The sequence below is a fragment of the Podarcis liolepis genome, assembly GCF_965112155.1.
Source record: "Podarcis liolepis genome assembly, chromosome: 9".
NCBI lineage: Eukaryota > Metazoa > Chordata > Lepidosauria > Squamata > Lacertidae > Podarcis > Podarcis liolepis.
Window position 1 is genome coordinate 38,749,004 of NC_139564.1, and position 27,225 is coordinate 38,776,228.

Sequence of the window (27,225 nt, forward strand, 5' to 3'; positions counted from 1 at the left end):
ATTGATTGATTGATTGATTGTCAAGAGAAGTTGCCCATACAAGTATAGTTAATAAAGAAAAACTAAAACTAATAAGCAAGTCCCACAATGGCATTTCACACCCTGAAACTTGCTTAGTAAAACCAGCCAACTGCAGTAAGTAACTTCTGGACTGCAAGTATCACAATCTATGAGAGCAATCTCTTTGCTAACAGCAATAGCAACAATACCCATTAAACAATGACTAATTTAAAAATTGAATGGACTCCTCTTTTAGGAGCAGAATGAAATTTATGGGTGCAATCCACTTACTTTAAATATGGATTTCAATTCAACTTATAAAGTTGGTCTGTTTGTTGTCAACTGGTATGAATTGCTGATTACAAAGAGTCTGTTCAGCAATAGACAAACCCAAGCAGCTCTCTAATGCAACAGGGCTTTTGTTATTTTCTGAACACCAGCATCCCTGCCCCAGAGCCACATGGCAAAAACTGAGTTTTAAGAAGCAGCCATACATATAGGCAATTGGCTGCTTTTTCTGAATACATGTATACACTGTCTTATGTTCATGTTGGAAAATGTGGGGCACACATGTGTTGAGTGATTACTATTGCTTTTCTACTTTGTGTGTTTCTAAGCAAAAAAATTTTTTTTAATTATATATATATATGCTATAACAGAACATTATATAAATGTCTCAACTAATGAAGGCACAGTTAAAGCAAGCTTACATTTTTGCAGGAAATCTATCAATTTCTTGTAAGGGGCACTTCATGAATGGAAAGGCTTAATATTTGTAATTGCTCCAGGAAATTAGTAACTGGTGTAAAATTGGTCTTCCTTCTAACAAGTGAAAAGTGCATGCTATTTAATAAGCAGAAAAACACATTATGTGGAGTAGCTCCACTGGCTAACTATGTAAGAGGCCCAGTAGATCAGATTCTAAATCCACTCTTGACATGGGTCAATGGATCAGTGGTCTTCCAGATACCACCCTCAGGGTCAGCTATGGCCAGAGCAGTTTTCCAAATAGCTGAGTGCAATGGCAGGTCATCAGATTATGGACAGGGTCAGCCCAGAGTTCCCGGAGAACAGACAAGAAGAATCAAGCAAGAATTAAGCTATTATCACCTCAGTCCTTGTGAGAAAAACTTCAGATATGCATCCTATATATTTGTATACAGTCATGCTAATTAACCTATAACAAGGTCAAAATGAGTCTGTGACACAAAAGAAAAACATGCTAGCAAATTATTTGGAGGCACTTTGTTGACTAAACTGCATCCATTAAATTAAATGTAGTGGTTTTTAAAATCACTTAAAATAACAACCATACCACATACGTCTCCCTGATCACCTACATGAATTGTAATTAATCACATTTAAATCAGTTCCAAGAGGGAAAAGTGAGCTATTATCATTATTAATTATTTAACATACATCTTGCCCTTTCTCCCATATGAGCCCAGAACCACAGACAAGTGGTAAAACAATTAAAACTTCAGAAAACTATTCCAATATAAAAACAGGCTGGAAACAATCTCTACTGGGGGAAAAACTTCTTGAAAGAGGAAGGTTTTCAACTGTTTTCTGAAAAGACAACAGAAATGGTGTCTTATCTAATATTTAACTGGAGAGTATGCCAAAGGGCAGATGCCACCGTACGAGAGATCAAATTCCTAAATTCTGCAGTATGGACTTTTGATAAGATGGTATTTGCAGGAGGCGATGTCCAGTGCAGTGACTAACTGGGTATGTAAGGGATGAGTCGGTTTTTAGGTATCCTGGCCCTAAAGCTGTACAGGAGTTAAATACCAAAACAAGCACCTTTAATTTTTCTGATATACAGTAGTACCTCAGGTTAAGTAATTAATTCGTTCCAGAGGTCCGTTCTTAACTTGAAACTGTTCTTAACCTGAAGCACCACTTTAGTTAATGGGGCCTCCCGCTGCCGCCGCGCCGCCACTGCGCAATTTCTGTTCTCATCCTGAAGCAAAGTTCTTAACCTGAGGTACTATTTCTGAGTTAGCGGAGTCTGTAACCTGAAGTGTATGTAACCTGAAGCGTATGTAACCCGAGATACCACTGTAGGGCTAATTGGCAGCCAGTGCAATTTTTTTAGCAACAGCAGCATAACATGGTAGCAATATCCTGCCTCAGTGAGCAGTCAAGCTGCTAACATTGTGCACTATTTGCAGCTTCCAGACCAACTTCAAGGGTAGTCACGCATAGAGCTTATTGCAGTAATTCAGAGGAAGTTGTGAAACTTTTCTGCTGTTAATAAAACTCCAAAGCCATAAAGCCAACTTGGAATGGAATCGTGTTAAGAGTCCTGGTTCCTCACCCCACCTTTTGAATCCCAAATGCCCCTTCAAGGAACAGCTACTCCTTTTGCAAAGATGTCATTATGCTGCTACTGCTCCACGCCTTCAAAATGAAGTCAAAGAATTGCACAAAGTACCGTGCAACAATAATTTAAAGAAAAGCGGTCTTTAATTTTGTTTTAATGAAGTTCAAAACTTTAATATATCTCTGAAATGACCCTTTAAAATGTGGGGTTTTTTTTTTACTATTTTGAGTCCAGAAGTTTCCAAATTTTAACCCTTTTAGTTTTAAATGCATGAGGGTGTAAAGATAAATGAAAGGCATGGAATGGAATGGACACAAGGACCATAAGCAGTATTCATCAGGTGTAGGTGTGTGTATTTGAAAGCACCTACACAACTGACGGGTGGCGCTGTGGGTAAAGCTCAGTGCCTAGGACTTGCCGATTGTATGGTCGGCAGTTCGAATCCCCGTGGCGGGGTGAGCTCCCGTCGTTCGGTCCCAGCTCCTGCCCACCTAGCAGTTCGAAAGCACCCTTAAGTGCAAGTAGATAAATAGGTACCGCTTTATAGCGGGAAGGTAAACGGCGTTTCCGTGTGCTGCACTGGTGCTGGCTCACCAGTGCAGCTTCGTCACGCTGGCCACGTGACCCAGAAGTGTCTTCGGACGGCGCCGGTTCACGGCCTCTAGAGCGAGATGAGCACGCAACCCTAGAGTCGGACACGACTGGCCCGTACAGGCAGGGGTACCTTTACCTTTACCTTACACAACTGACAATGACAATCAGATTTTAATTCCTGCGAGAAGGATTCCTTATACATACAAGAGCTCCTGTTTGTAGTTTAAAGTCTGTCTTTATGTGCAGGAGAACAACTCTGGACCATGGACATAGGCTTTAGTGACAAAGCTTCCAGCAAACTGAGGGTCCTACCATATTAATACATTTGTGGGCAATTAGTACTCTAAATCTAAAAATTATGTTATTTGACTGTGATGGAGAAATTCCTGTTCTGATTACTACCACAAGGATTAGCAGGATTGGCATGGGAGGAAGGACTACTATCAGCTCACAGGAATAAGTACCTGTTTAAATGAGTTATTTCCTATTGCGCTTCCTGTTTCCTTTACATTGCCATTAATTAAAGCAATGTTTGGAAGTGCCCTTAGTTAGTAATAAGCTCATAAGAACTAACTTTATCAAGTTAGAAAAATCTTCAGTCTTATATTTTCCACAGCAACATCTGTCCCCAAGGTAACTTACTGGTAACTTAGCCTCACAGCACAAGCTAGCTGTTACACTTCCACTGGAATATATGTTGTCACTCTCAATCTATTTTCAACAAATTACATCAAGACGTCATTGTGTTTGCTCCCTCCCTCCCTTCCACTCAGTCTCTCGCTTTTCCCTCAACCAAAGAGTTCGGAGGGGGATACTGTCACAATTAGCAAACATATGTACAACTTATTTTACTTTACAGCATAAAATGGATTATTGGTCAAGTATTAGGAAGCTCCTCTCAGTTGAAATCTGCTACTCAAAAATGAAAAGAAAGGGAGCAAGTGAGTTGTTGGCATTGAGAGCATGTGAACCTGGGAAAACTGGTTGACACACCAGTGCATGTCGTAAGAAGAATCTCATGGGCCAGCTTTGGAAGCAATTTGTGTCATTTGGTATCACAACCCAGGAAATAAAGTTTAGAGTATACATGCGGTCACAACCAATCCTTGTCACTGTGTCATGAAAGCCCTAAGACTAGTGATCAAAGCATCGGGCTAATCTTGAATTACAGCTTAACCTTTGCTTGAACCTTGCATATTTTATTTTTGAGTGATGATACATTGTATTAGTTCCTTCCTGCCTATCTGGCCTAAACATTGCAAATTAATAGTAAAATGGCAGAGCGGGGAAATGTGCAAATTGCAGATGCCTTTCTCATTGTTACCTTCTTGTCAAGTGAATATATATATATATATATATATATATATATATTTGTTTTCGTAGATTTTCACGGGTACAGGAATGCAGGTTTTGGTGTCCTCGGGTGTCTTCCCGTGTAAAAGTTGGGGTGTCTAGGCGACGTTTCGACGAGGTCTCGAAAGCACCAGCCTGAAGATGACGAGTGAGACCTCGTCGAAACGTCGCCTAGACACCCCAACTTTTACACGGGAAGACACCCGAGGACACCAAAACCTGCATATATATATATATATATATCCCAATGCTTTCCCCCACCTTCTCTCTAAGTCAAACATATGTTTTTACTCCATAGTTGTGTAGAATGTAAAGCATATTTTTTACTTTCCCAAAATACCTTTAAAATATTTGACAGATGTGAACTTTGACACAGTTAACTACAATTTGACTTTTACTGCAGATAATTTTCATCTGATGGATCATATAGCAAATAAGGACAGTCATCTTTTCTTCTGAACAAAGTTGTATGGGAACTGGCTGAATTCAGGTGAATTCACTCGATGTCAAAGGCAGGCTTTAAAACCATTCGTGTATGCATACTCTGACACTTACCAAATTAGCATCGTTAATGGTGATGCCACTGGATCTCAGAAATAGTGATCAGTGGATCTCAAATTTCAGCAATTCAGGTGTTCTGAAATCCTTTTGAGTCATGCTCAGACCTCTGCAACTTTAGACAATGTTCAACAGCACTAGCCTGTCACCTGACTCAGTAAGTCTCCCCTGCACCTTCTCTTGTTCATGCTTATCTTGTTAAGCCTGAAGTTGGTTTGGGCATCAGGCTTAAGCCTTGGACTCTGCTGCAAGCATGCAGGAAGCACACAATTGAAACTAGAAAATACTGACTAATTTTCTCAGCCTTGGGAGGGTGCTGAATTGTGCCTGATGTTGGAGGTAAAGGTAAAGGTAAAGGGACCCCTGACCATTAGGTCCAGTCATGGCCAACTCTGGGGTTGCGGCGCTCATCTCGCCGAGGGAGCCGGTGTACAGCTTCTGGGTCATGTGGCCAGCATGACTAAGCCGCTTCTGGCAAACCAGAGCAGCGCACGGAAACGCCGTTTACCTTCCTGCTGGAGCAGTACCTGTTTATCAACTTGCACCTTGAGTTGCTTTCGAACTGCTAGGTTGGCAGCAGCAGGGACCGAGCAACGGGAGCTCACCCCGTCTCGGGGATTCGAACTGCTGACCTTCTGATTGGCAAGTCCTAGGCTCTACGGTTTAACCCACAGCGCCACCCGCGTCCAGAGGAAAAAAGAACACTGGGGATCAACATTGACTAGTGTTCCTAGCCCTGCCCACTGGATGATTGGCTTAGTACTAGATGGTCTGGGATGGAGGCATCAGGGCAAACCAGAGTCCATTTCACCCCCTGTTTCTCTGTTCCAGGAAAATAATAAGGGCACTAATTGCTAAGAAGGATTTTATTTGAATCTTTGAGAGACAGTTATGATTTTGTTTATCTTGTAACAAATCATTCCTAGTTGAAATTTGCTTATCACTGTATCCTCACTGCACTGCCATTTTGTTTTTTAAAGTAAACATCTTATCTTTCAGACGAAACAAGCCATATAACGGACACTGCAAATTAATGCACAAAAGGGTAATTTAAAGCTACTATTGTATATACTAAATCAGCCTTCAGCCATTCAAAATCAGTTTATGATTTAAGGATAGTGCATATCATTTGAAAAGCAATTGCATTTTTGCATTACTTGCCATGGTTATAAGCTACATGGCAAAACCAAATGTATTCAATACATTAAAGATTATTTTAAATTATAGAATGCTTCTTTGCTTATATGTTAAAAATGCTGGATAAATGCCACACAGACATTATCATCACTGTTTATTTGGTTATCATGATTTTTTAAATTATTCATTAGTTCAGCTTCACATAATCAAATTAAGGTGCAGTAAAGAAAATAGTTCCTAAGAGAACATAGTGGTGTGTGTTTTTAATGGATCTATTTTCTGAGGTGAGAAAGGAATGATACTTATTATGAAACTATTAGTATATACTGGCATGGCAAACAAAGATTCATAAATAAAATCTATTTATTCTAATCACATAGGTGAGCAGCTAAATACTTTGCAGATTGAACAGAATTAAACTTAAGTTTACATAGTAATTTTGGAGTACATAGTCAGTAAAAACAAGTAATTTAATTTGGAACCTATAATATGCCAAGTGTCAAACAGAATGTCAAATGGTTACATCTCCCACAACATTTTTTACTATAGCTAGTCAACCATGTAATGAAATGCATTAAGTTAGGTGGGCTAAAAAAGCATTTTGAACATAGAGCTCTAAAAAATGAACCCAACACTAAGTGAAGTCCCAGCATCATGTAAGATTTTGGACTATTAGACTGGAGGTCTTGCAGGGCTACATGGCCATTCCTGGACAGCTTGTCCCACCTTTCTGGCCCATACAAGCTTCCCTTTCCACATTGGTGACAAGCCCAGAGGGATGCCAAAAGCCATTTCCTATGTATGCAGGTGAAGTGGTTTGGACTATGGAACTAGCTTTATAGTTGCTTGCATCCTGACCAGTACTAACCATTTTTAATAATAATCTTCTTTTTTCTATTTCATACCAACAAATATTAATTTAAGTTACTTATAGAGGATTAGTTAAATAATATGGGCTTCAACTTTATAAGATTAAAGCTTTACTGGGTCTTACAATTTAAGTTTTTGATTCGCTTCCTAGATCCTACTTATCCTATAAGTAGATGGATGTCTCTTCTCCTTCAAAGTGACCATCTTATTCTTTTATGGAAAGAGGGCGGGGGTGGGGATAGCAGTACACTAAGAAAGCCAAGTTAGTCTGTGGTTACTTTGCCCCTTTGGCAAATAATATTAGAGTTCAGAGACACATGAATCTGATTTGATAGGCCTTTTCGGCAAAAGTCTGTCTCTGCTCATATTTTTGAAAGCATACATTAGTGGTCCTTGATCTCTGACCTCAGCATGCAGTATGTTGAATATAGTAGTGTAAATACGTTCAGGAGCTGGGGGTGCATAGTTACATCAATGCTGTAAAATAGCACACAGTTTTTAGCAGACTTCAGAGTCACCATCAGCCCATAATACTAAGTGAATTTATTTCTGTAATCTTTGCAGCTTCTTAAAGGTTATATGCCTAGCAAATCTAATAGATTCAAAATCATTCAGTATTAGTCCAAGAACATTTGACACACTCTAGTTACCCTCCCTTGTGTAACGAACTACTGCAGCTGAAGCAATCACCCCTTGCCTCCACTTCCCTTCATTTCCCACTGTTGCCCTTCTGTCAAATCTTAGACTGCTAAGCTCTCCAACACAGGAACCAATCCCTTTGTACTCTGTAAAGCAGTGTGCACTTTGATGGTGCTATATTAACAGAACATCATCCATATGAAAGCTCACTATAGGAAGTGAAGAATTGTCGCTGAAGTTTACCTTGATATCAGAGGTGTCCCGTTGACTATTGCGCCATGCCCTTGAAATTGATGAAAAAGTTCTATCTGCATGATCAAATTTGCCCCCTTGCAAGTTTAGGAAAAATGTTGTAAAAGGTTCCTGAGAAGAGAGAAACAGAAGCTGAAATATATTTTGCCAATTCTCAATTAGAATGAAACACTAAAGGTTATTGGCAGGTTTTATTTTTGTGGAGAGTAAAAGAAAAACAACAACGTGGTAAGATATGTTTTGTTTTCCTAGAATAACTCATTCTACAGATCTACACAATCAGTGAAAAACACAGGTACCCAAATTCACTTACATTTTATATCACTGTATTTCAATGCCTTTTAAACAACGGATACTATAGCTAGGAACATGTTTATTCAGGTGATTAAAAAGAGGAAGTGTTTCATAATGGCAGAAGCCTTTCCGTCAATGAAAGTTGAAGCCTGGATCTAACTCATTTAATTCATTAGATTTATATATGCATATATACTAGGATCCAAGGGGCTGTCTGAGCTTTCAGGTGGCCTTGAGATACCTGAATTATTTTATTTAAACAGCAAGCCCTTCCCCACCGTGACTCTTTGCAAACTGTTTTTGAAATTTCCCCCAGTTTCCAAAGTAGCTCGCATTTAGCTCTGGAGGTGGAGGGGCAAGAATTATGTTCAATAAAAGCAGATCTTTGGGGTGCATGGAACTAATTATGGGGCTATCTGGATCCTAAATATTATCCAGAGTCAAAACTTTCCTATGACTATAACATCAGAATGTGCAACTTTACAGTTCACAATTAAGGAAAGAAAAATGTTTGAGCAATTGAAAAACCTCCTCCTAGTCAGAGGACACTTAAGCGCATATTAGTGGATAATTGCTTGAAATTAGCAAAGTACCATAAATTACTTCAAGGATTTATGTCTGCTTGTACCAATGTAACAAGGTTTAATTAATGATGTGCTGCTAATGCTTTCCCAAAGAAATTAGTTTCTATCAGATAAATCATCATTCCAGTTTATTTTACAGAAACGTGGCGTGTTTCATAAATATTAGACGTCTGACCATCTGAAACACTATTTGTAAACATATTACAATATTACTTCAAAAGGGGCAATTCTATTTCTAGATTACATCTTAAAAGCTTATTTTACTTATCAGTGATTCACATGAAATCTGCCATAAGTGGTCAGATTATGTTTCATTAAAAACAACAACAACTTGCATGCAAAAAGTAATTCTAAACAAAAAGAAACATATAGAGAGAAACCAACTTTAAAAACATATTTTAAGAAAGAGTTTTCATACTTTTTTGAAAAGTGTAAACAAAAAACCATTATCATTGCTATTACAGTCATACCTCATGTTGCGCCCACTTCAGGTTGTGTTTTTTCGGGTTGCGGACTGCCAAAACCCGGAAGTACAGGAACGGGTTACTTCTGGGTTTCAGCAGTCGTGCATGAGCACTAAATCGTGCTTTGCACATGCGCATTAGCGCTGAATCGCAACCCACATGTGTGAAGATGCGCAGGCGCGGGTTGTGAACGCTGCAGGTTGTGAATATGCATCCAGCACGGATCACATTCGCAACCCGAGCGTCCACTGTATTTTGAAGTAATTGTAGTTCTGATAGGCAACAATTAGACATGGGGTGAGTCCAGAGTTCGCTAGTGGGTAGTCACAGGCAGAATCTGGATTTCCAGATCCCTCATCTCCTTGCAAGGCCTCCCTCCAAATAAAATGCTACCAGACAGTTGTGGAACCTTGCTGAGGGGCATGGGTTGTGGACTGGAGGGTTGAGAAGGAAGAGGGAATATGCAAAATGCAGGTGGTGGAACCTTCGCCTCCACACGTACAAAGTGCCTCTGCCTGATTTCCCACAAACACTCCTTTCCCTTAGTCCCCTGAACCAATATCCAATACCAGTGGACTTAGCAGGTCTGCTGACCCTTGTCCAAGCATTTTTTGGGTGCTCTGGAGGGTTAAAGGGCAGGGGGAGGTCAGCCTCCAAATGCTACCATCATATGTGAAAGTTCTTTGGACTGAACCCATTGATTTTAATCAATTTTCAAAATCTCTGTTGCTGCCACCCCTTTTCGATTTGAAAAGTCAATGCTTAATTACAACTTCCCTTACAAATTTCAAAGAAAACTCTTTCAAAGTCTACTTACAATTCTTAACAACCAGGTGAGTGTAAAACTTGCTGTTGAATAGTGAGTGCCATAATGAAACTTTGGAACTTGATCATCTTCCCATGTTTCATGGCGGTCAGCAAAGAATGCAGCTCTTTTGGGATTCAGAGCCCCAATAGGCTATGGGTGAGAAAAAGAAGCATACTCATCACATTATAACATTGACATTTGTTGTCTTCCACTTAATTACTAGTCAAAATTAAACACATAGTACATTATTATTATTACTATGATAACAATAACAAGAATAAAAAATCAAATGGTTTTGAATTTGGATGCAAGTAAGCATAATAAGAGGGAGGTAAGTGACCTTTTCCAACCCAGATGTAACTGTACAATCTTCTTACTTCCACTAGGAATTATTTTAAATCATCCTCTAATACAAACTTCGTAGAAGGCAGCAATGCATGAAGTAATTATTGCCAAGTGTCTCACATACATACTGCAAACACAAGTGGAACTGCTTCCCTTGGCAAGATCTGAATGCATTCAATAGCATGGATCATTCCCACCCAATCACTGTGTGGTCCCTTTCAATTCTATGACTCCCGTTGCTCTTTTTCTCTCCCTGCAAACCCACAAACCTTTCTTTCTCTTAGAACCTCTCTTCCCCCCATCTCCCTCTACTTCCTTTTTTTTCTTGTTTCCTTTCATGGGCGTGTCCAGGATTTTTTGGGGGTGGGCAGGACTTTAGTTGGGGGGGGGGCAGAACCGATGTGATTGGTCAGTTAAGTATTTCTATTGTTTTACTTGATCGGGCCCATGTTCTTTTTGAATATGGAAAACCCAAAGCTGAGAGCTGTTAAGAGAGAGAGCTGTTAGCTCTCCAGCTTGGTTACAATACCAGGTTTCTTAACAGCTGCTGCTTGGCTCCTTCCTGGAGATGCTGCTGCTCCGGTCCCTGAGGGGACAACTGTTTCTAAGCCAGCCCCACAGAAAGGAAGAGAAAGGTGTGTGTGTAGGGAGTGGGGGTGTTGCTGGACACGGACCACCCATTGCCCCTTCTTTCCACCAGCCCTTCCCATTTATGATATTATTTCTTTAAATAATCATTCCCCACCCAAGCACACAAAGCTGCGATCTCGTAAGTAAAATATGCATAAGATACCAATTACCTGTAATTAACATTTTCCTTCCCAACCTGCAATTTATGAATACAGAACTGAATTTAAGTTGTGGGGAGTTGGGAGTTGAGAGATATAATTCTTTACTAGACTCCATCTTGGGCTCAAGGTAGTGTGGGGGAGGGCCACATACCAAATATCTACCCCAAATATGTACTACTTATCCATCTTTGGGACATAATTTTCATTGGGGGGAAATTGATTCACCAGAGACTAGCAGAAATTAGTTTTAGAAAACTAGAAGCATTTATGGAATTCTTGTTCCCTTGTTACTTTTGTAGATGACAACATTGTTAATAGAAATAGACTGACATACTATCATTTATATTGTTATTTATCAATGGAACTGTACTTCGTTTTGCTTTTGTTGGTACATATCTTTCTTCTCCTTTCTTGACCAATAAAAAAATGTCATTAACCACTGGAGGTTTTCTAATTTGAAATATTACAGTTTTTAAAAGAAGTGGTTGCTATATAAAAGGGTTTTTATCTGCAGCAGAAAACATTCCAAGGAAGAATTAAGTTTAGTCTGATGTAAACTATTGCATTTGTCAAAGAACCATTACGGAATCTACTTCATCTTTTGCTTTGTGACACTATTCAGCCATGCTTTCTTTTGCTTTAAAAAGGAAGACAAAAAGATCATTGGTAAATAAATTATATTTAGTAACAATGTAAACAATACGGTGTTTGTATGGCATTAAAGCTTTCAAAAATACGGTTTTTTTGCTGCTCTTGCTTTTATTATTCTACAAATAAGACCACCACAGATCAATACTTATAGAATTACATTCACTGAATATAAAGCTAAAACCAATTAGAATTGATTTAATTCTCTTTTGAAAAAAGAAATAAAAGGTATCATGTGGAGATCCATACAGACAGAATGCACAGTATTGATTTTTAAACTAACCCCCCCTCCTTCTTTTTTTGCTACACTTGGTTTCTGAAACCTGGCAACAGGACAACCATCAAGGCATGTCATGTTTATTTGCAAGCCATACACACACACACACACACACACACACACACATATACACACACCAAATGTGGGAGAAAGGCTTACAAATAAAGAACTATGGAGTTGTGTACTGACAATGATACACTATCAGCTTACTCAGAGAAGTTACAGAGGGAATACACACATTGAATTATACATTACACAAATGCACTGATTTATTGTGGTAATAACATCCACCTCATTAAAAGATTCTGCTTTGCTGCAGTCGGAAGGCTACATATTGTTTACTGCTATAAATTAATGGCAGTACACAGAAGACTGTGGAACCCCTGTAACAATAGATCTGTAATGACAGTGCTGTATATCACGGCTTCCTCAGCAGCTTCATAATAAAATGGAGACAATGTATTGGGCTAATACATTCTACCACAGTGACCCATATTTTCCTGACAACTGCTATGAGGCCTTGCTAATAGTTAACTAATTATCAAACATTTGAGGCAAAAAACACTTCTAAAATTCTCTTTTTATCCTCTTATATAAAATGTTCAATTTATGTTTACTATCACACTCTGAAATGAGCTGGTAACTACTGTTCTACTTAATTGGCTTTGAAGAGGCATTATTTTAATATGGATGCCAAAGCTAGGAAATTCCCAATCGTGATGCATCAGCCATAAATGTGCTTATGGAAACTGAGTGCCAAGAGCTGCTCACTGGCCCACACAGAAGAAATGACATTCACAGGAAAATGAGCAGTCCTTTGACCTACAGTAATACAATACATCTTACTTACTGCAGCAATGGGCTTAGCAATAAGAGCAACAGAATTAAATGGTTAGATGCTGCTATAAGAGATCCAAGAGTTTTAACTGAGAAATCCAGGCAGAAGATAAACATGTTACTTACATATTCTGCAGGTGTTATAAAAGAAAATCCAACGAAGTCATATCCATGAGCTATTCAAAACTACAACCAGCACATCTACAATCCCACTGACATCTCTTTCTGGGAGATACCACAATAATGAAATGAATAAACTAACAATATGCTGCCATTTCATGATACCCAAAATGAGGTGGCTGAATCACACTATCTAATGGTGAGACCGGGATGGGAGTAGCTTCTCTGTTCCCTTATCCTTAAGACTTGGAAATGGCAATCAGGTTTGGGCTCCTCTCCTACAACCTCTTCCCTCCCCAGTAATCATTAAGGCCTACATCAACACCACCTGAGGCTAGCCATGATTGGATACAGAGCTAACCAGGTGTTTTAAAACAGCCTCAAAGCTGGTTTCAAATTCTGATTAAAAAACCAATGTTGTAAGGCTGGCCCTACAATTAGGCAGAGTGAGTAAGTTGCCCGAGACAGAAAACACTTTTTTCTTTTCTTTCTTTCTTTCCTTTCTTTCTTTCTTTTTTATGAGGAGGGGAGACAGAGAGTGACATTTGTTTGAAAACAGAGCTGTGCATATCATGTCCCTTTCCCTTTCCCTGCTAAACTCAGACATAGTGAAGAATGCTGTCTCATCAGTGAGTGTAACTAAGTTTCAACTGCTAGCATGGTTGACTTCTAAACATAGAATATAGGAGCACCTTGTCCTTTGTCTCTGGCCCTACAACTCATTTGCATTTTAAATGAACTAAGCCTGTACTGGTGCTAGGTGTTACCACAATAGCCTTGACCACCTGAGGGAAGAACTAAGGGAGATTTTTTTTCAGGGGACATATTAAAGAGAGACATCTAGCAGGGAGATGTTAATTCTAGGCAACTGTGGCATTATAGAATAATTGTCTAGAAAGTTTTTGTCTCCATTAGCATATTTTTTGAGAAGTGGCACCGTGCTATACTAGGCCAACTTGAACGCAAAACCTAACTAGTCTACAACTACAGGATAAGGTTTAAAGCTTAAACTGCACAGGAATGATAAAAAGGGTGGTTCGAGTCCACTCAACAGGAGGAGAAAATTATTAGTCACGAAGAAAATAAGATGTTATATAGATTCTGTATACAGTGTGTGTGTGTGTGTGTGCGCGCGCGCACACACACACACACACACACACACACACACACACCCCACATATAGTCACTCAGCTACTGGGCTATATTCAAGGTCTTGTTACTAATATATAAAGTCCTGAACAAACTGAGACCAGGTTACCTGAAAGACTACCTGCTCTTGTATAGACCCATAAGGTCACTTAGGCTATCTGGGGAATTGCTTACAGAATATCAGCAGGGCAATGACAAAAATATATATGGTATTTTCTGCCTTTGCCCCTGCATTGGACAATGCCATATGTGAAACATTATCAAATAGTTGCTTCAGACATCCTGTGAAGACATAAAATTTTGCCCAAGTTTTCACTCTTTCATTATTTCTCTCTCCTCCAATCTCTTTCACACATTTAGGTAACTTGGGGATTAATGAATATCAAGGATGCAATCCAAATCCCATCAGCCCGAGCCAACATGGTCAATTGTCAGGGATGATGGGCGCTGGAATCCAGCAACATCTGGAGGACCACAGCTCGACTAACCCTGCTTTATATTATATCTATAGCTTTCTCAGTCTGTTTCATACATGGGGAAACACGAAATTTTTCAACAAGCTAGTTAGTCCCTTAGGTACTACAGTGTTTTTTGTCCCATATTCTATAGTATCATCAGCACCATCTGAGCATTATTAGTAGGGTTATTATTGTATACACAGATCAAAAAAAAAAAAAAGGATAGACAAAGAGTCAGCTCTTGTTTTTTGTCATAGCTAATGTGTCCAAACCAAACAACAACAATCCACCTTGTGATGTTATGCTATTCTCAGTGGCTTCCATAGAGCTTTATGGGGTTGTAGGCCAGGGACACAGTAAAGAAGAGGGAAAACTTGCCCACATCAACCAACATGGACTTCAAAAGTGTTGCAACATGTACAGAGCACATACAGATACAGCATGTATTCTTCAGTATTTGGCCCATTCAAAAGTGGTCATGATGCACTTGTAGAAAACTATTCCTAGAGTTCTGTGGGAAATTCTTCCAGGAAGAGAGAAAGGTTCCTCTCATTTTCAATTAGAAGGATTCAGCCTAATGGATCTATGACTTTCTATCTACTGAAAATGTGCTTTTAATTAATGAAAGACACTGAATTAAAATTACTTTTCATCTAACATGTGTTCATTTCTCTACTGTTCAAATCCTATTCACATAGTCTCAGCCTATTCCACACAATAAATCATATTTTATAGTGTCACAAAATAGCAGTGGCTTTGAGATAATACCCATGACGTGTGCACAACACAGACACTAACCTAACAATTCTAATCACTCTTATAGTACAGCATATTTAGTTTTAAATGTAAATATCTTTACAGTTTTTATATTTTATTATTATTATTGTGGCAAAGGAGCACAGATAAGTAGCCCATGGTTGGGTTGCTTAAGGGTCATATGCCTTGTTCATGGCTCAGACAACTATTTGTAGCTGCTGCTTTTATCTGACTGACAAGTATAACCAATGGATTGTGATAAGCATTTTTATCAAGCCCATGGGTATTTTGTTGTGTGCACTGAAGACATGGTGTGTTGCTATTACTGTTATCACTTCATACTCCTGATATGATTTAATACCTTAAAAATACACCTAAGCCGTAGAGGTTCTATAAGTGCATTTTTTGAAAAGCGATTTATTTAAATAGTCCTATGAAGAGATCTTTGAATATGCACTAGCTAAACTGGAGAAGTAATGTTTTACACAAACTATAATGACTTTAACCACCTTAAGAACACTGAATCCACTTGGACCATGTGTGGTATTGTTAGTTTTGAAGTAAATAAACAAAAATGTTGAAATTCTACATATCAAGCAAAGATCCTCATTTTCGGATTTTAAGGACTGAAACTACAATTGGAAGCTCTAGCCCTGTGAAATATGCACTAGGGTAAGTTTCCATTCTGTTCCCCCACAGTGTTGCATTGGAAACTATTTCTGAAAGCTGTACAGGACAGTGAAAGAAGCTTATGCAGGCATGTTCCCATTAAACAAAGCATGTAAAAGCTGCATGCAAGTGTGAGGTTCATAGGTTCAAGGTATTCTGGGGTTTTATTTAAATAAGATATATAGACTCTGGAAACTATTAAACTGCACCTCTACCCTAAAGTTGATTTTTTAAAAGATCACTACAATCTTTCATTAAATATTGTTAGCTCTCATTCTCCCCCCCCCCTTTTTTTTGTTTGGAGTTAGACTTTTATCCTGCCTGATAGCAAAGGCTCCAGAATTCTACAGTAGCATGATACTAGATTACATGGTTAAACACTGCAAGCGCAAGAAGCAGATAAAGTTTTGGCACAGTATATTTTTGGTAAAGTAAAACATCTTCAACAGTTGTTCGATAAATTAAAGATAAATATATTAAACAATACTTTAAGGGTTGTTGTTTTTTAACCTGTTCCCAAAATCTCACTATTCATCACAAATAAGCACTGCAAATAGTATCTTCTGGATTGTTGCTTTAAATAAATGAGAATTACACATCTCCAACTCAGACATAGGGGGAGGCGGGGCACAATGATGCAAGGGGCAGATTGATACACCAACAATATTTCAATATCGAGAAACGTTATTCGTGCTGCGACACCACTAAAATGTGTCTAAACATGTAAGTACAACAGTTGTGACTGCGCCGCCCGCCAGTTAGCCGTTGGCGTTTGACGAGAGTAGCTGTGTTTTTAGGGCAGGCAAGTAAAAAATTATGTGAAATGTAAAAGCGTTCCAATGCTGTTTTACATCATTTAGTTAAGATTTAAAAACACCAAAGGTAAGTCATTCCACTCAGGATTACACATGATTTTTAAAGAAGTTCATTGGTTTTGTTAATAATTGTTAGCTTTTTGAAAATGTTTTTGGATTACTTTGATACACTAAGACACGGGGCACATGGATACATATAAAAGTGCCCCACTAGTGTATAATTCTTAAGGAAATCAGCCCTGAGTGCTCACTGGAAGGACAGATCGTGAAGCTGAGGCTCCAATACTTTGGCCACCTCATGAGAAGAGAAGACTCCCTGGAAAAGACCCGGATGTTGGGAAAGATGGAGGGCACAAGGAGAAGGGGACGACAGAGGACGAGATGGTTGGACAGTGTTCTCGAAGCTACCAGCATGAGTTTGACCAAACTGCAGGAGGCAGTGGAAAACAGGAGTGCCTGGCGTGCTCTGGCCCATGGGGTCGCGAAGAGTCGGACACGACTAAACGACTAAACAACAACAGTGTACAATAGTGCCCCGATATACAAGTTTGCATGAAATCTCTAAACTAGTTATTCTGTTTATGTGATGGCTGTTGTGTTGGATTAGTATTGGCTCTATCCACTATGGCCATTAGCCATAGGTGTCAAGAACCGATATCAAGTGTCATATCTCAGGGGAAAAACCAGGATCTTGTATGTTTGTCTTCTCCGTTGTAGAAGATAAGGCAAGTGTTGATTTCAAGGATGTTGTTTTGCAGTCGCCAAAACCAAATATCTCAAAGGGCACATCTCGAACACCATCTCTTTATACTTTTTTCTATTGACTTAAGTGGATATAATGTGCAATAGAAGCTAAAGGTTAAGTAATCATCTAATTTTTAATAAGCAATTTGTTTAAATTACTATTTTTTGACTACCTAATGTGAGTTCTTACACTTCTTTACATTTCTCGAAAGTTGTTTTTTTTTTTAATGGATAGGTGTTTGAGGAAAGATAAATATAAGTTTTGATGTTTTGTTAAGAAAACCTGCCATAAAGTCTGATATGTGTGAAACATTGTTAGTTTTGATACATAATTTAAAGTAACAAATTGTAAGGCTAATTATGATCTCTCACAATAAAAATTGTTTTTTTCATTAAATTTTTGTAAATAATTACCATTCTCATGCAATTTACGCTTTGTATCAAAGTGCCCCATCGAAGGTATCAAAGTGCCCCCTAGGTGGGGCAGATTGATACAAACCCATTTTTTACTCAAGTCCTTATATTCTCATTATCTTCTAACTTCAACGGTTCTTTTGATTGCTATTATAATATTGATTAGCTATGCCATGCATAAAGCAAAATAATAATAATAATAATAATAAAAAAATTTATTTGACTCCTTTTTGTTACATACAATATGAGATTGAATTTTTCTGCATCAATCTGCCCCACCTCCCCCCTAAATCCCATAGAGCTCAGTGGGACTTAGCATTTGGTATCGGTGTTAAGGATTTCAAACTTGATTTCATTTAACACTGGGTCAGATAATGAATGTGAGCTCAGCAGGAAGAACAAAACACAGTTATGGGTGATGGAGCTCGAATACTCCATACAGTAACCAAACCCTGAAAAATGGACACTGACAAGAAGATAGCATTAATCGGAAACCGCACTTAAAATGCAGCAGATAAAAGAAGTGCTGTCTGATCAACTGCAATTAAATGCAGAGAGAATGGATCATAAGGTGAAATGCAGATTGCAAAGACACAAACATTCAATTCAATACACAAACAGCGCCTGGAGAACAACAGCAGCAATAAATCAACACTCAGACAGAAACGTTGCTAAGATAATGCACTAGAGGTTAAAATACATACAAAAGCCTGGGGTGTGTTTTTTTAACTGTATGCTTAGCTACAACATAAATTTTAAGTACTGTAGCCCAGTAGAATCTTTGCACTTTTATTTTTCAGCTGTGAGAATGGAGGATTCTCTCTGTGTGTGTGCTCACCATTACAGGTCTTAAAGCATCTCCACTACCTGTTTTACAGTCTTTATCTTATTTTGCCCTCTGGAAGGATTTGCTAGAATCCTAAGGAGCTCACCTTGCACTTAGGAATGAAACACAGCTACATTTCAAAGCATCACGACTGGAGAGGGAAATGGTAAAATGGAGGTATAAATGAGTGACTTCAGTTATGGCTAGAAAAGCAGCAACAGAGCCTAGAAAAAGTTAAACAACTCCGACGAAAATAGCAGCATACACACATTACAGTGCCATTAGCTAGGCATAACAGCATCAGCAACGTGATTGGTTAGCAGGCCATTTTATTTATTTCATCTCTTACTCAGTTGGTGCTGCCAGATGTGCAGCTTTTTCTGGACATGAGGGAGATGCTGTAGGAAACAAGTGAGCATCACAGACTATGTATATTTGACATATAAAAAACCTATTTTGAGGCTAGCTATGAAGACACTAAAAGATAAAGGGACCCCGACCATTAGGTCCAGTCGTGACCAACTCTGGGGTTGCGGCGCTCATCTCACTTTATTGGCCAAGGGAGCCGGCGTACAGCTTCTGGGTCATGGGGCCAGCATGACTAAGCCACTTCTGGCGAACCAGAGCAGTACACAGAAACACCGTTTACCTTCCCACTGGAGTGGTACCTATTTATCTACTTGCACTTTGACGTGCTTTCGAACTGCTAGGTTGGCAGGAGCAGGGACCAAGCAACGGGAGCTCACCCCATCGCGCGGATTCGAACCGCCAACCTTCTGATCGGCAAGTCCTAGGCTCTGTGATTTAACCCACAGAGCCACCCAGTTTATTCAATCTACTGGTGGTTGAATCCATATTGAATCCATAGGTAGTTTAGGCAACTGCCTTTGATTTACACTTCAGGGAATGGATGCTTCAGATCTCCTTTCTGCTTTGGGTATCTCCAGTTTCTTACATCTCTCCTGCAAATAGTAGCCCTATTAGATCAGATCTAGGGATCCACTAAGCCCAGCGTCCTCCTTCACTTCTTCTTACAAGAAACCTTTACAAAAAACTTCATAATTTATGTGAAATGTATGATAAGTTAACAGGGACATCATTTGCCCAAGAAGTTTTTTCTTTTAATCCCAGGCAAATGGAGACTTGGTAGTAATAAAGAAAAGTTACTTGGTATATACGTTCAACAAAGGCACACTTATAATAATTTTATACATTCTAGGACCAGGTCCTGGTTTTTAATACAGGTTTGGATATAACTCCCTGTGCAGGCAATTTCATGTATTATACTCAACTTCTACTGAAGACAGACAAATTAGGAGTTCATATTTCTATACTCATATCCACATGCATAACATCTACTGACTATGAAAGTTTGGGGGCTTTAATACCAGTACAGGTGCATCCAGCAGGGGCACTCAGTACTATAGAACTGCACACCAACTGCGGCCTGCCTCCTCTTCTAGAATGAATTGCTATTCTTTCAGGAGAAAATTAGCAGGGCTGGCATGAGGGGTTATTTTGACTGTTTAAAGCATTAGTCTACTCATCATGTGCATCCTTGTCTTCAAGTGAAGCTCAAATCTTTTAAGCCTAAATATATCAACTTTGTAGTTATATATGTTTTTTTTAATCCAAAGCAACGTTGCTGGGCTACACTGTTTGAATACATAAAATACATTTTGTAGCAGCATTTGTCCGTCTCTGTCTCCCCAGTGCTATTTTGCTAGAAAGAGGTGCCATGAACACCTCCCTCATTCTCTTAGAATGGCAATGGCACCCACCTGAGAGGTGCAGAAACTGAGTTCTGTCATGTTCCAGCTGAAAAAAATGTCCTGCCCACCACTATTCTCTTACAGAACTGTCAAACTGACAAGTATCTACTGACAAGAAACATGAAAAACACATGTACAAAATACTAAGACCTACCGTACAGTATTATCATGTATTTGATATAATAATATGTAAACGCCATGTGGAAAAAAAATACCTTTGACAAATCTCTGAAGTTGCTTGGAAGCGTAAGGTCCAGTTCTTCTGATTCATAGTTAGTGATAACCCAAGGAAATACCGGGTACTGGTTTAAATCATTGTAAGTACGCCCTGGAGATCAAGAAGAACAATACTTCTTTGAGAGGCAACATCAGAATTCTTGTTATTAATATCTGCAACATACTATGCAAAAATGAATTATTTGTCCAAGTTATCCTTTATGAAGCACAACCATTATTACCTGCTATAGTGTTTAGAAACATGAGATATTCAAAATTTGAAATTTCTCTGTGCTGCCATCGCTGGGTCATATTTGATGCTTTAAAGATCTGACGCGGACTGGCCATAGAAATGCGCCTGAAAGATAAAATCTTTATGTTATGTAAGTTACTGTGAAATCATGCCACATCCACTTATTCCCTCCAAATATCATCATCTCCTTTTAATAAGTTATCCTTCTTGATACAAGACTGATGGAGCCAAAGAGCATCATTTAAACTTGACAGTTTTTTAACATTAAAACTGTAACATCAAGATCACCAGCAACAAAGAGGTACTATAAGCGCTCTTCTAGCCCTAGCCAAATTGGGAACTTAAGTTCCAGCCCATTATACAGCTTTGCTATCAACCTCCTTGACCTCAAATGAGACACATATCTTGGTCTCTTCTCCCTGCTGGAAGGGGAACTCCAACTTTTGATGTTTCTCCCCGCACTCTTCAGATGCCTTAGAGTTACACACAATGGTCCTAGTATCTTCACAAATCTCAAACTGAGAAGGATTGTGAAGTGTGCTTGCACACGAAAGCTCACACCAAGAACTAACTTAGTTGGTCTTTAAGGTGCTACTGGAAGGAAATTTTTTGTTTTGACTCAAACTGAGAGTTAAAGTGAAAGATCAGGCTCAAGGCAACCCAGCCCAGCCCAGCTTCAAGGCAAAACATCTGGTCTCGGGTGCCTCCTTGCCTTTCACTCCAGTGCATTCTCCAGTCTTCACCTGCAGGTGGGCAATCAACTACAACACCATACCACAATGACAAAACTGCTTGCTAGCTCCTCACATCCACTTTTAATTTGTCACAAATTTCAAGTGCTGCAGAATTTAAATACAATTTTCAAATCTTGGAGGCCTAAAGAAGCCACACTCCTTAACTTAGTAGTTAATTTTCCATGTGATTCCCTTTTAATACATGGGATCATTTCAGAAAAGCAGCCACTTCACTATAAAGCAGCCACTTTCTTTTAATTCTGGATCTGGCACAATTTCTGCCCATCTCAATCAGAGTGTGCCTTTTTCCTTCTACCAGTATTTTGCCTCATTCTCATATCACATACAGCACTGAGAACAACATGTATGCCTTCCAATTCAGCCTTCATTTTGTGATCATAGACCACTGATTTTATCCGACAACTATTCATTCTATTCCAGTTTTCCACATCTTACAATTATCATGTTATCTGCTAATATCTGCATCATCCAAACTTCTAAGTATTATTTCATTTTCCTAGTAGACAGTAAGCATAAGACAATTGTGCCTGCATAGGGCAATCTGAAGATAGCAAAGAAAAGGACAGTGTTACTGAAACAAGGCAGTGGAAACTGCTCTCTTTTTCTTGTTTCCACTTCCTTCCTGTGTTTCAGATCATGCTTGTTTGCTCTGTTTCCTAGAGCCAGAGGATTCTTCATACCTAGTTTGGGGCAATCCAAAACTAGTACCAATCCCAACACGAGGTAGACAATTAACCACTTTCTTTACTGTAGCAGGATCTGGAAAGTTGAACATGACAGCAACTGTGGATAAAAAGAATTGATTCACTTCAATTATGCTGGGTTTCTTGGCATAATGAAAATAACAGAACTCTGGAAATTCAATGCATATATCTTTAAGTTACTTCCCTGATATAATGGCCTGACTTGCATGAAAAAGTAAGCCAAATTATGGCTTACCCAGATCACATGAATGTATGGGCTCCTGGATAGCAGCTCACAGCTGCTTTGCTTTTCTCCTCTGTCCTTTTTGCTTCTTTACAAGGACAAATCTTGGCTGCAGCTCATACTTAGTGAGGAGAGAGTTTAACCATGAGTCCTGGTTTAGAAGCTACATGAAGCCTAACTTTGGCTTAGCTCAGTGTGGCACAGAAGCAAAAGGAACTGGGGAGAAATAAGATCAGTCTGGAACAATTATTGCAGCTTGAGCCTAGAACACACAAACTAATGATACAAGTTTCTAGTGGGAAGTGAAAAAGAGGACTAATTGCGTTCTTCAGCAATATAACCTTCTAACACTACAACCAAAGGATGAAATGGCTATTCACATGTAAGAGGCAGGAAATGGAGTGCCACAGAGTTCTGTCCTGGGCCCATTTTTGTCTTTCTAAATGACTTGGATGAAGGAACTGAGGGGATGCTCATCAAATTTGCAAATGTCAGCAAATTGGGAAGGGTAGCTAATGCTGCAAAAGACAGAATCGGGATTCAGTATTACCTTAACAGATTGGAAAACTGGGCCCAAAATAAAAATGATTCCTATTTTAAAATGTAATCCATAGCAGTAATAATAATAATAATAATAATAATAATAATAATAATAATAATAATCCAATCAAACAGGCTGATACTTCAAGCCTTCCAGTACTATTTCCGGTAGAGTATTACCTCTGTTTGCCATAAAGATTTCCAGTGCTGTGTTTTGCAAGAGATACCGCCGAGAAAAGACTGATCGAATCTCTGAGAACAGCCATTTCCCATGGAGTCCTTCTGTATAAGCAAGTATCTAATTAAAGAAAGATAAGAGATGCACTTAGTCAACTCACAACAATGTAAGCAACTATTCAGACATCAAAACATATTAGCCATGCATGACTATCACATATTGCCTTAACAAGTTAAAATATGAATAAGTATTCACAAGCAGGAAATCAATCCAGGAAATCAGTTAGCTACAATTTCTTATTGTTGGGGTTAAGGAACTATGGTTAATGGTATCCAAACAAGACAACATATTGAGCTATGGTTTAATATGCTATCTTGTTTGAAACCATAGTTTCTTGGTTCTGCCATAATGAGAAACTGTTATTAAATGTAGATTCCTGCTTAATTTCCTCCCTCATGCACATGACTGCACAAAGCTCATTCTTAGAGATGGAGGAGAAAATGGTTAGTCCCCTTTTTGTAGTAGACAAACTCAATGGGGAGAAATTTAAGTTTTCACATCCAGTTTTGACTACCCACAGTTTAGTACTTTGTCTGAACCTGGACAAACTGTGGTTGGTCTTAACTATGGTATACTGAAGCAAGCCAACTTCAGACTGTGGCTTAGGAAGCTGGCTTCTTTCAATAAACTATAGTTAAGATTAATGACAGTGTGGTTTGGACGTAACATTAAAATATAGTTAATTTGAAATGGAAGTAAAAACTTCCTCTCTTCTTGCAGCCATGAGTGAATACTAGACTCATTTTAGGAAACAACGAAGCAGTTTATCATTATTATTAATATAGCCTTCATGAAATAATGTTTGCCTAATATAGATAAGCAAGGGCAACATTATCTATAGTGAAGTGAAAAATAGAGGCATGCTATCTGTTTATTAAAAGTGCTTCTAAGCCACCTTTTTAAAGATTTCTTATTACTTGTTTGTGAGACAAGTTATTGTGGGTAATAACCTCGTGGGTAAGTACTTACACTAAAATAAGTACTAGTAGGACCAGCTTGCCCAATGGGCTGAAGCCAGAGCAATAGCCTCCTGGCAATCCGCTGCTTCTTCCAGTGTGACACCACAACAGCCCTGACTTTGATGTTGCCTCTCCCACTGCCCTGGTAAGCCGCACAGATGCTACTGCCAGGAGGCTATTGCTGTGGCTCTGTACCACCAAACAAGCCACCGCTGTTGCGCTACAGAACAAAACTGGCTTACATAATTTCTATCTTGTGGCCTAGATTTCTGCTCTGAAGTACACAGTCTTTTTAACCCAGGCACTGACCTGAGTCAGTGCTTACACCATTAAGAATTTTTACAGAAGCATGAAACTTTTTAGAGTTACACGCCAGGATTCAAAGAGTTTCTAACGCCTGCCAAGGACACCCACGTATGATTTCAAGTCCCCACCCTTCGAGCAGCAAAGCTCCTTCACGCATTGCATTTCATAATCTGCATTTGGAACTCATCATGGTGCTGAGATTCTTAGGGCAAAACTAAGGAGGATGTTAGGCCTCTCATCTTTTTCCCCCTCAGCAATATCAAGTAATACAAAATGCATGACATTACATCATTGCATTCTTGAGCTCTTGTGCTCCTGGAAGCTGAAGCTAATTAAACTGACTAGAGGAGAACATAGCTGGGACTCCAATGGGGGTCACCTCACCATGCATGTTATATCACAAGATGTTAGAAGGAAGGTAGGAGTCAGAGAATACATGGGGCTGCTTTCAGCAGTGGATATGCCCCCTTGGATTCTGAACTAATTTATCAACAAATAAAACCCTTATTCTTTGAACACCAGAGTTAAAACCCATGATTTCCTTGATCTTTCCAGCAACACACAGTAATGCAAACAGAGGGCTGATGAAAAGTTCACAGCTCATAGTAAATGGACAAAACTTGGTTATGATAAGAATTACAACTAGATTTATATTAGGACCCCAAATGCAACCACAGAAACTCTAATAAGCATCATCGAACAATTCCCGATGAATCAACTATTAGAAGTTATCAGTTTAGAAGCAGCTGAGGCCTAACTAAAACGTGCCTTCATTTCTCGTTGGAACAGTATCTGCCTGGTCTGTAGATTCACTTCAAAGTCTCTGGAGTTCAATTAAAACTGGATTAGGTGAAAGCAAACCTTCTTTGGGACTTTCTGTTCTTGGAAACTCCACACATACTGACAGCACCCTAGACAGAGGTCTAGCCCTCCAATGAACCAGTTGCTATGGAAACTGCATCATTACCACAGCTCCGCTCTTATCACACCAGGCATATTAGTTTGAAAGATACTGAACACACACACACACTGATTCAGAGTATGCTACTTATGGTGTCCTTAAAAAGCTGCACCTTCTTTTGTTCTTATATTTTTATCAAACAGGTATGCATTTTCAGTTTAACCATTTGAAAGCAGTAAAGTGATAAAGATCTCTGTATTATTTTAATGAAAAAGGCTCTGAAGTGGTAATCTACTGACTATATGCCTTAGACTTCAAAACAATGTCCCAAATCTCTTTAGTCTATTCCTGAAAATGTGCAATTTGTCCTTTTGTATTTAGGAGGGGTTATTAATTTTAGGTCAACAAATAGCATAACCTTACAAGTGGTGGCAGTAGTATATTTTGTGGGGAGGTTAGTGGGAGTTAGGAGTGACTGACCCAGTGACCCATGGGACCATCACACTCCTCCTAGTTTTACTTTCAAAATGCTGCCTAAAAAGATTGTGGGTAGTATTGAACTAAGTTGTACTCAGAGTACAGCCTTTGAAATCAAAATTATGACTAACTTAAGCAGTGATTTTAATGGGAATACTTGGAGCATAAATCAGTCTGACTGGGTGATACCTGACTATAGCTGCCCTCACTGCTCCACTTATCTAGGAGTAAGTCTCATTGGATTCAATAAGACTTACTTTTCAGGAGATATGACTGCAGTCTAAGTCACAATTAAGTATGAAGAAGCATAATATTCCAATGGAGCAACAGAATAAAACAGTTACAGGTATAAGCTACAAGCACCATGGTCTTCACATGAAATGAAATTCCTACCGATTTTAATGGGACTTATATCTGTAGTATATTTGCTAAATTATTAGTTATCTTGGGGACACGAGCAATTAAATCTGCAAATAGCTTACAGAACTAAATGAGTAACTAAATCACTTCATCATTTTTATCTGCTACGCAATGTAAGCCACAAAGCAAAGAACTAAATACTGGAAGCAAAATTTCAAAAACAAATTATTGAAGCAAACATATTTTTCAAAGAATAAAAGTGATTAAAACACCATCCATTACATATTTAAAGAATGCCGAAGCAGAATATTTAATCTGTGCTTTTAAAGTTATTTTTTAACGTCAATTTTGAATAAAAGAGTATATAGAGTATACTCTGGGAAATATAGAATATTCTCTCTAAAATCTGATGATGCCACCAGCAGAGCATTTATTCTATGCAAACATTATAAAAAGTCACATTATAATGTGCATGCAATTTATACTTAATTATGTATGTACGCTATAACATCTGTTAATTCTTTTTTTCTTTACAAGAGAGAAAGGAAATTTTTTTTATGTGTTTCTTCCTTATAGGCACCTAAACATATCTAATATATAGAGCAAGGCAGTGATGTTAATGGAAAAAAAGGAAAAGTATCCCAGACATCAGTTGCATTCTTATTTCAAACAATGTTTAATTGTCAAATGTTTATTCATGTAACTACTGAATCTAGCATCCTAGCATCCTTTTGCCCCTTATTCCCACTGCAGACTGATACACAATCTCATTCTCTTCTTTCATGGATGA

At 38.7% G+C, this 27,225-nt stretch overlaps 1 protein-coding gene across 1 annotated transcript in view; it reads right to left on the minus strand.

Annotated features, from left to right (window-relative positions):
- LRBA (LPS responsive beige-like anchor protein) overlaps positions 1–27,225 on the minus strand; it is a 351,536-nt gene that overhangs the window by 78,185 nt on the left and 246,126 nt on the right. The window contains 6 exon segments of the mRNA XM_083520191.1: positions 7,724–7,843; positions 9,892–10,032; positions 20,719–20,831; positions 20,962–21,077; positions 22,408–22,510; positions 23,375–23,492. Coding sequence (XP_083376317.1) covers positions 7,724–7,843; positions 9,892–10,032; positions 20,719–20,831; positions 20,962–21,077; positions 22,408–22,510; positions 23,375–23,492 — 711 coding nt within the window.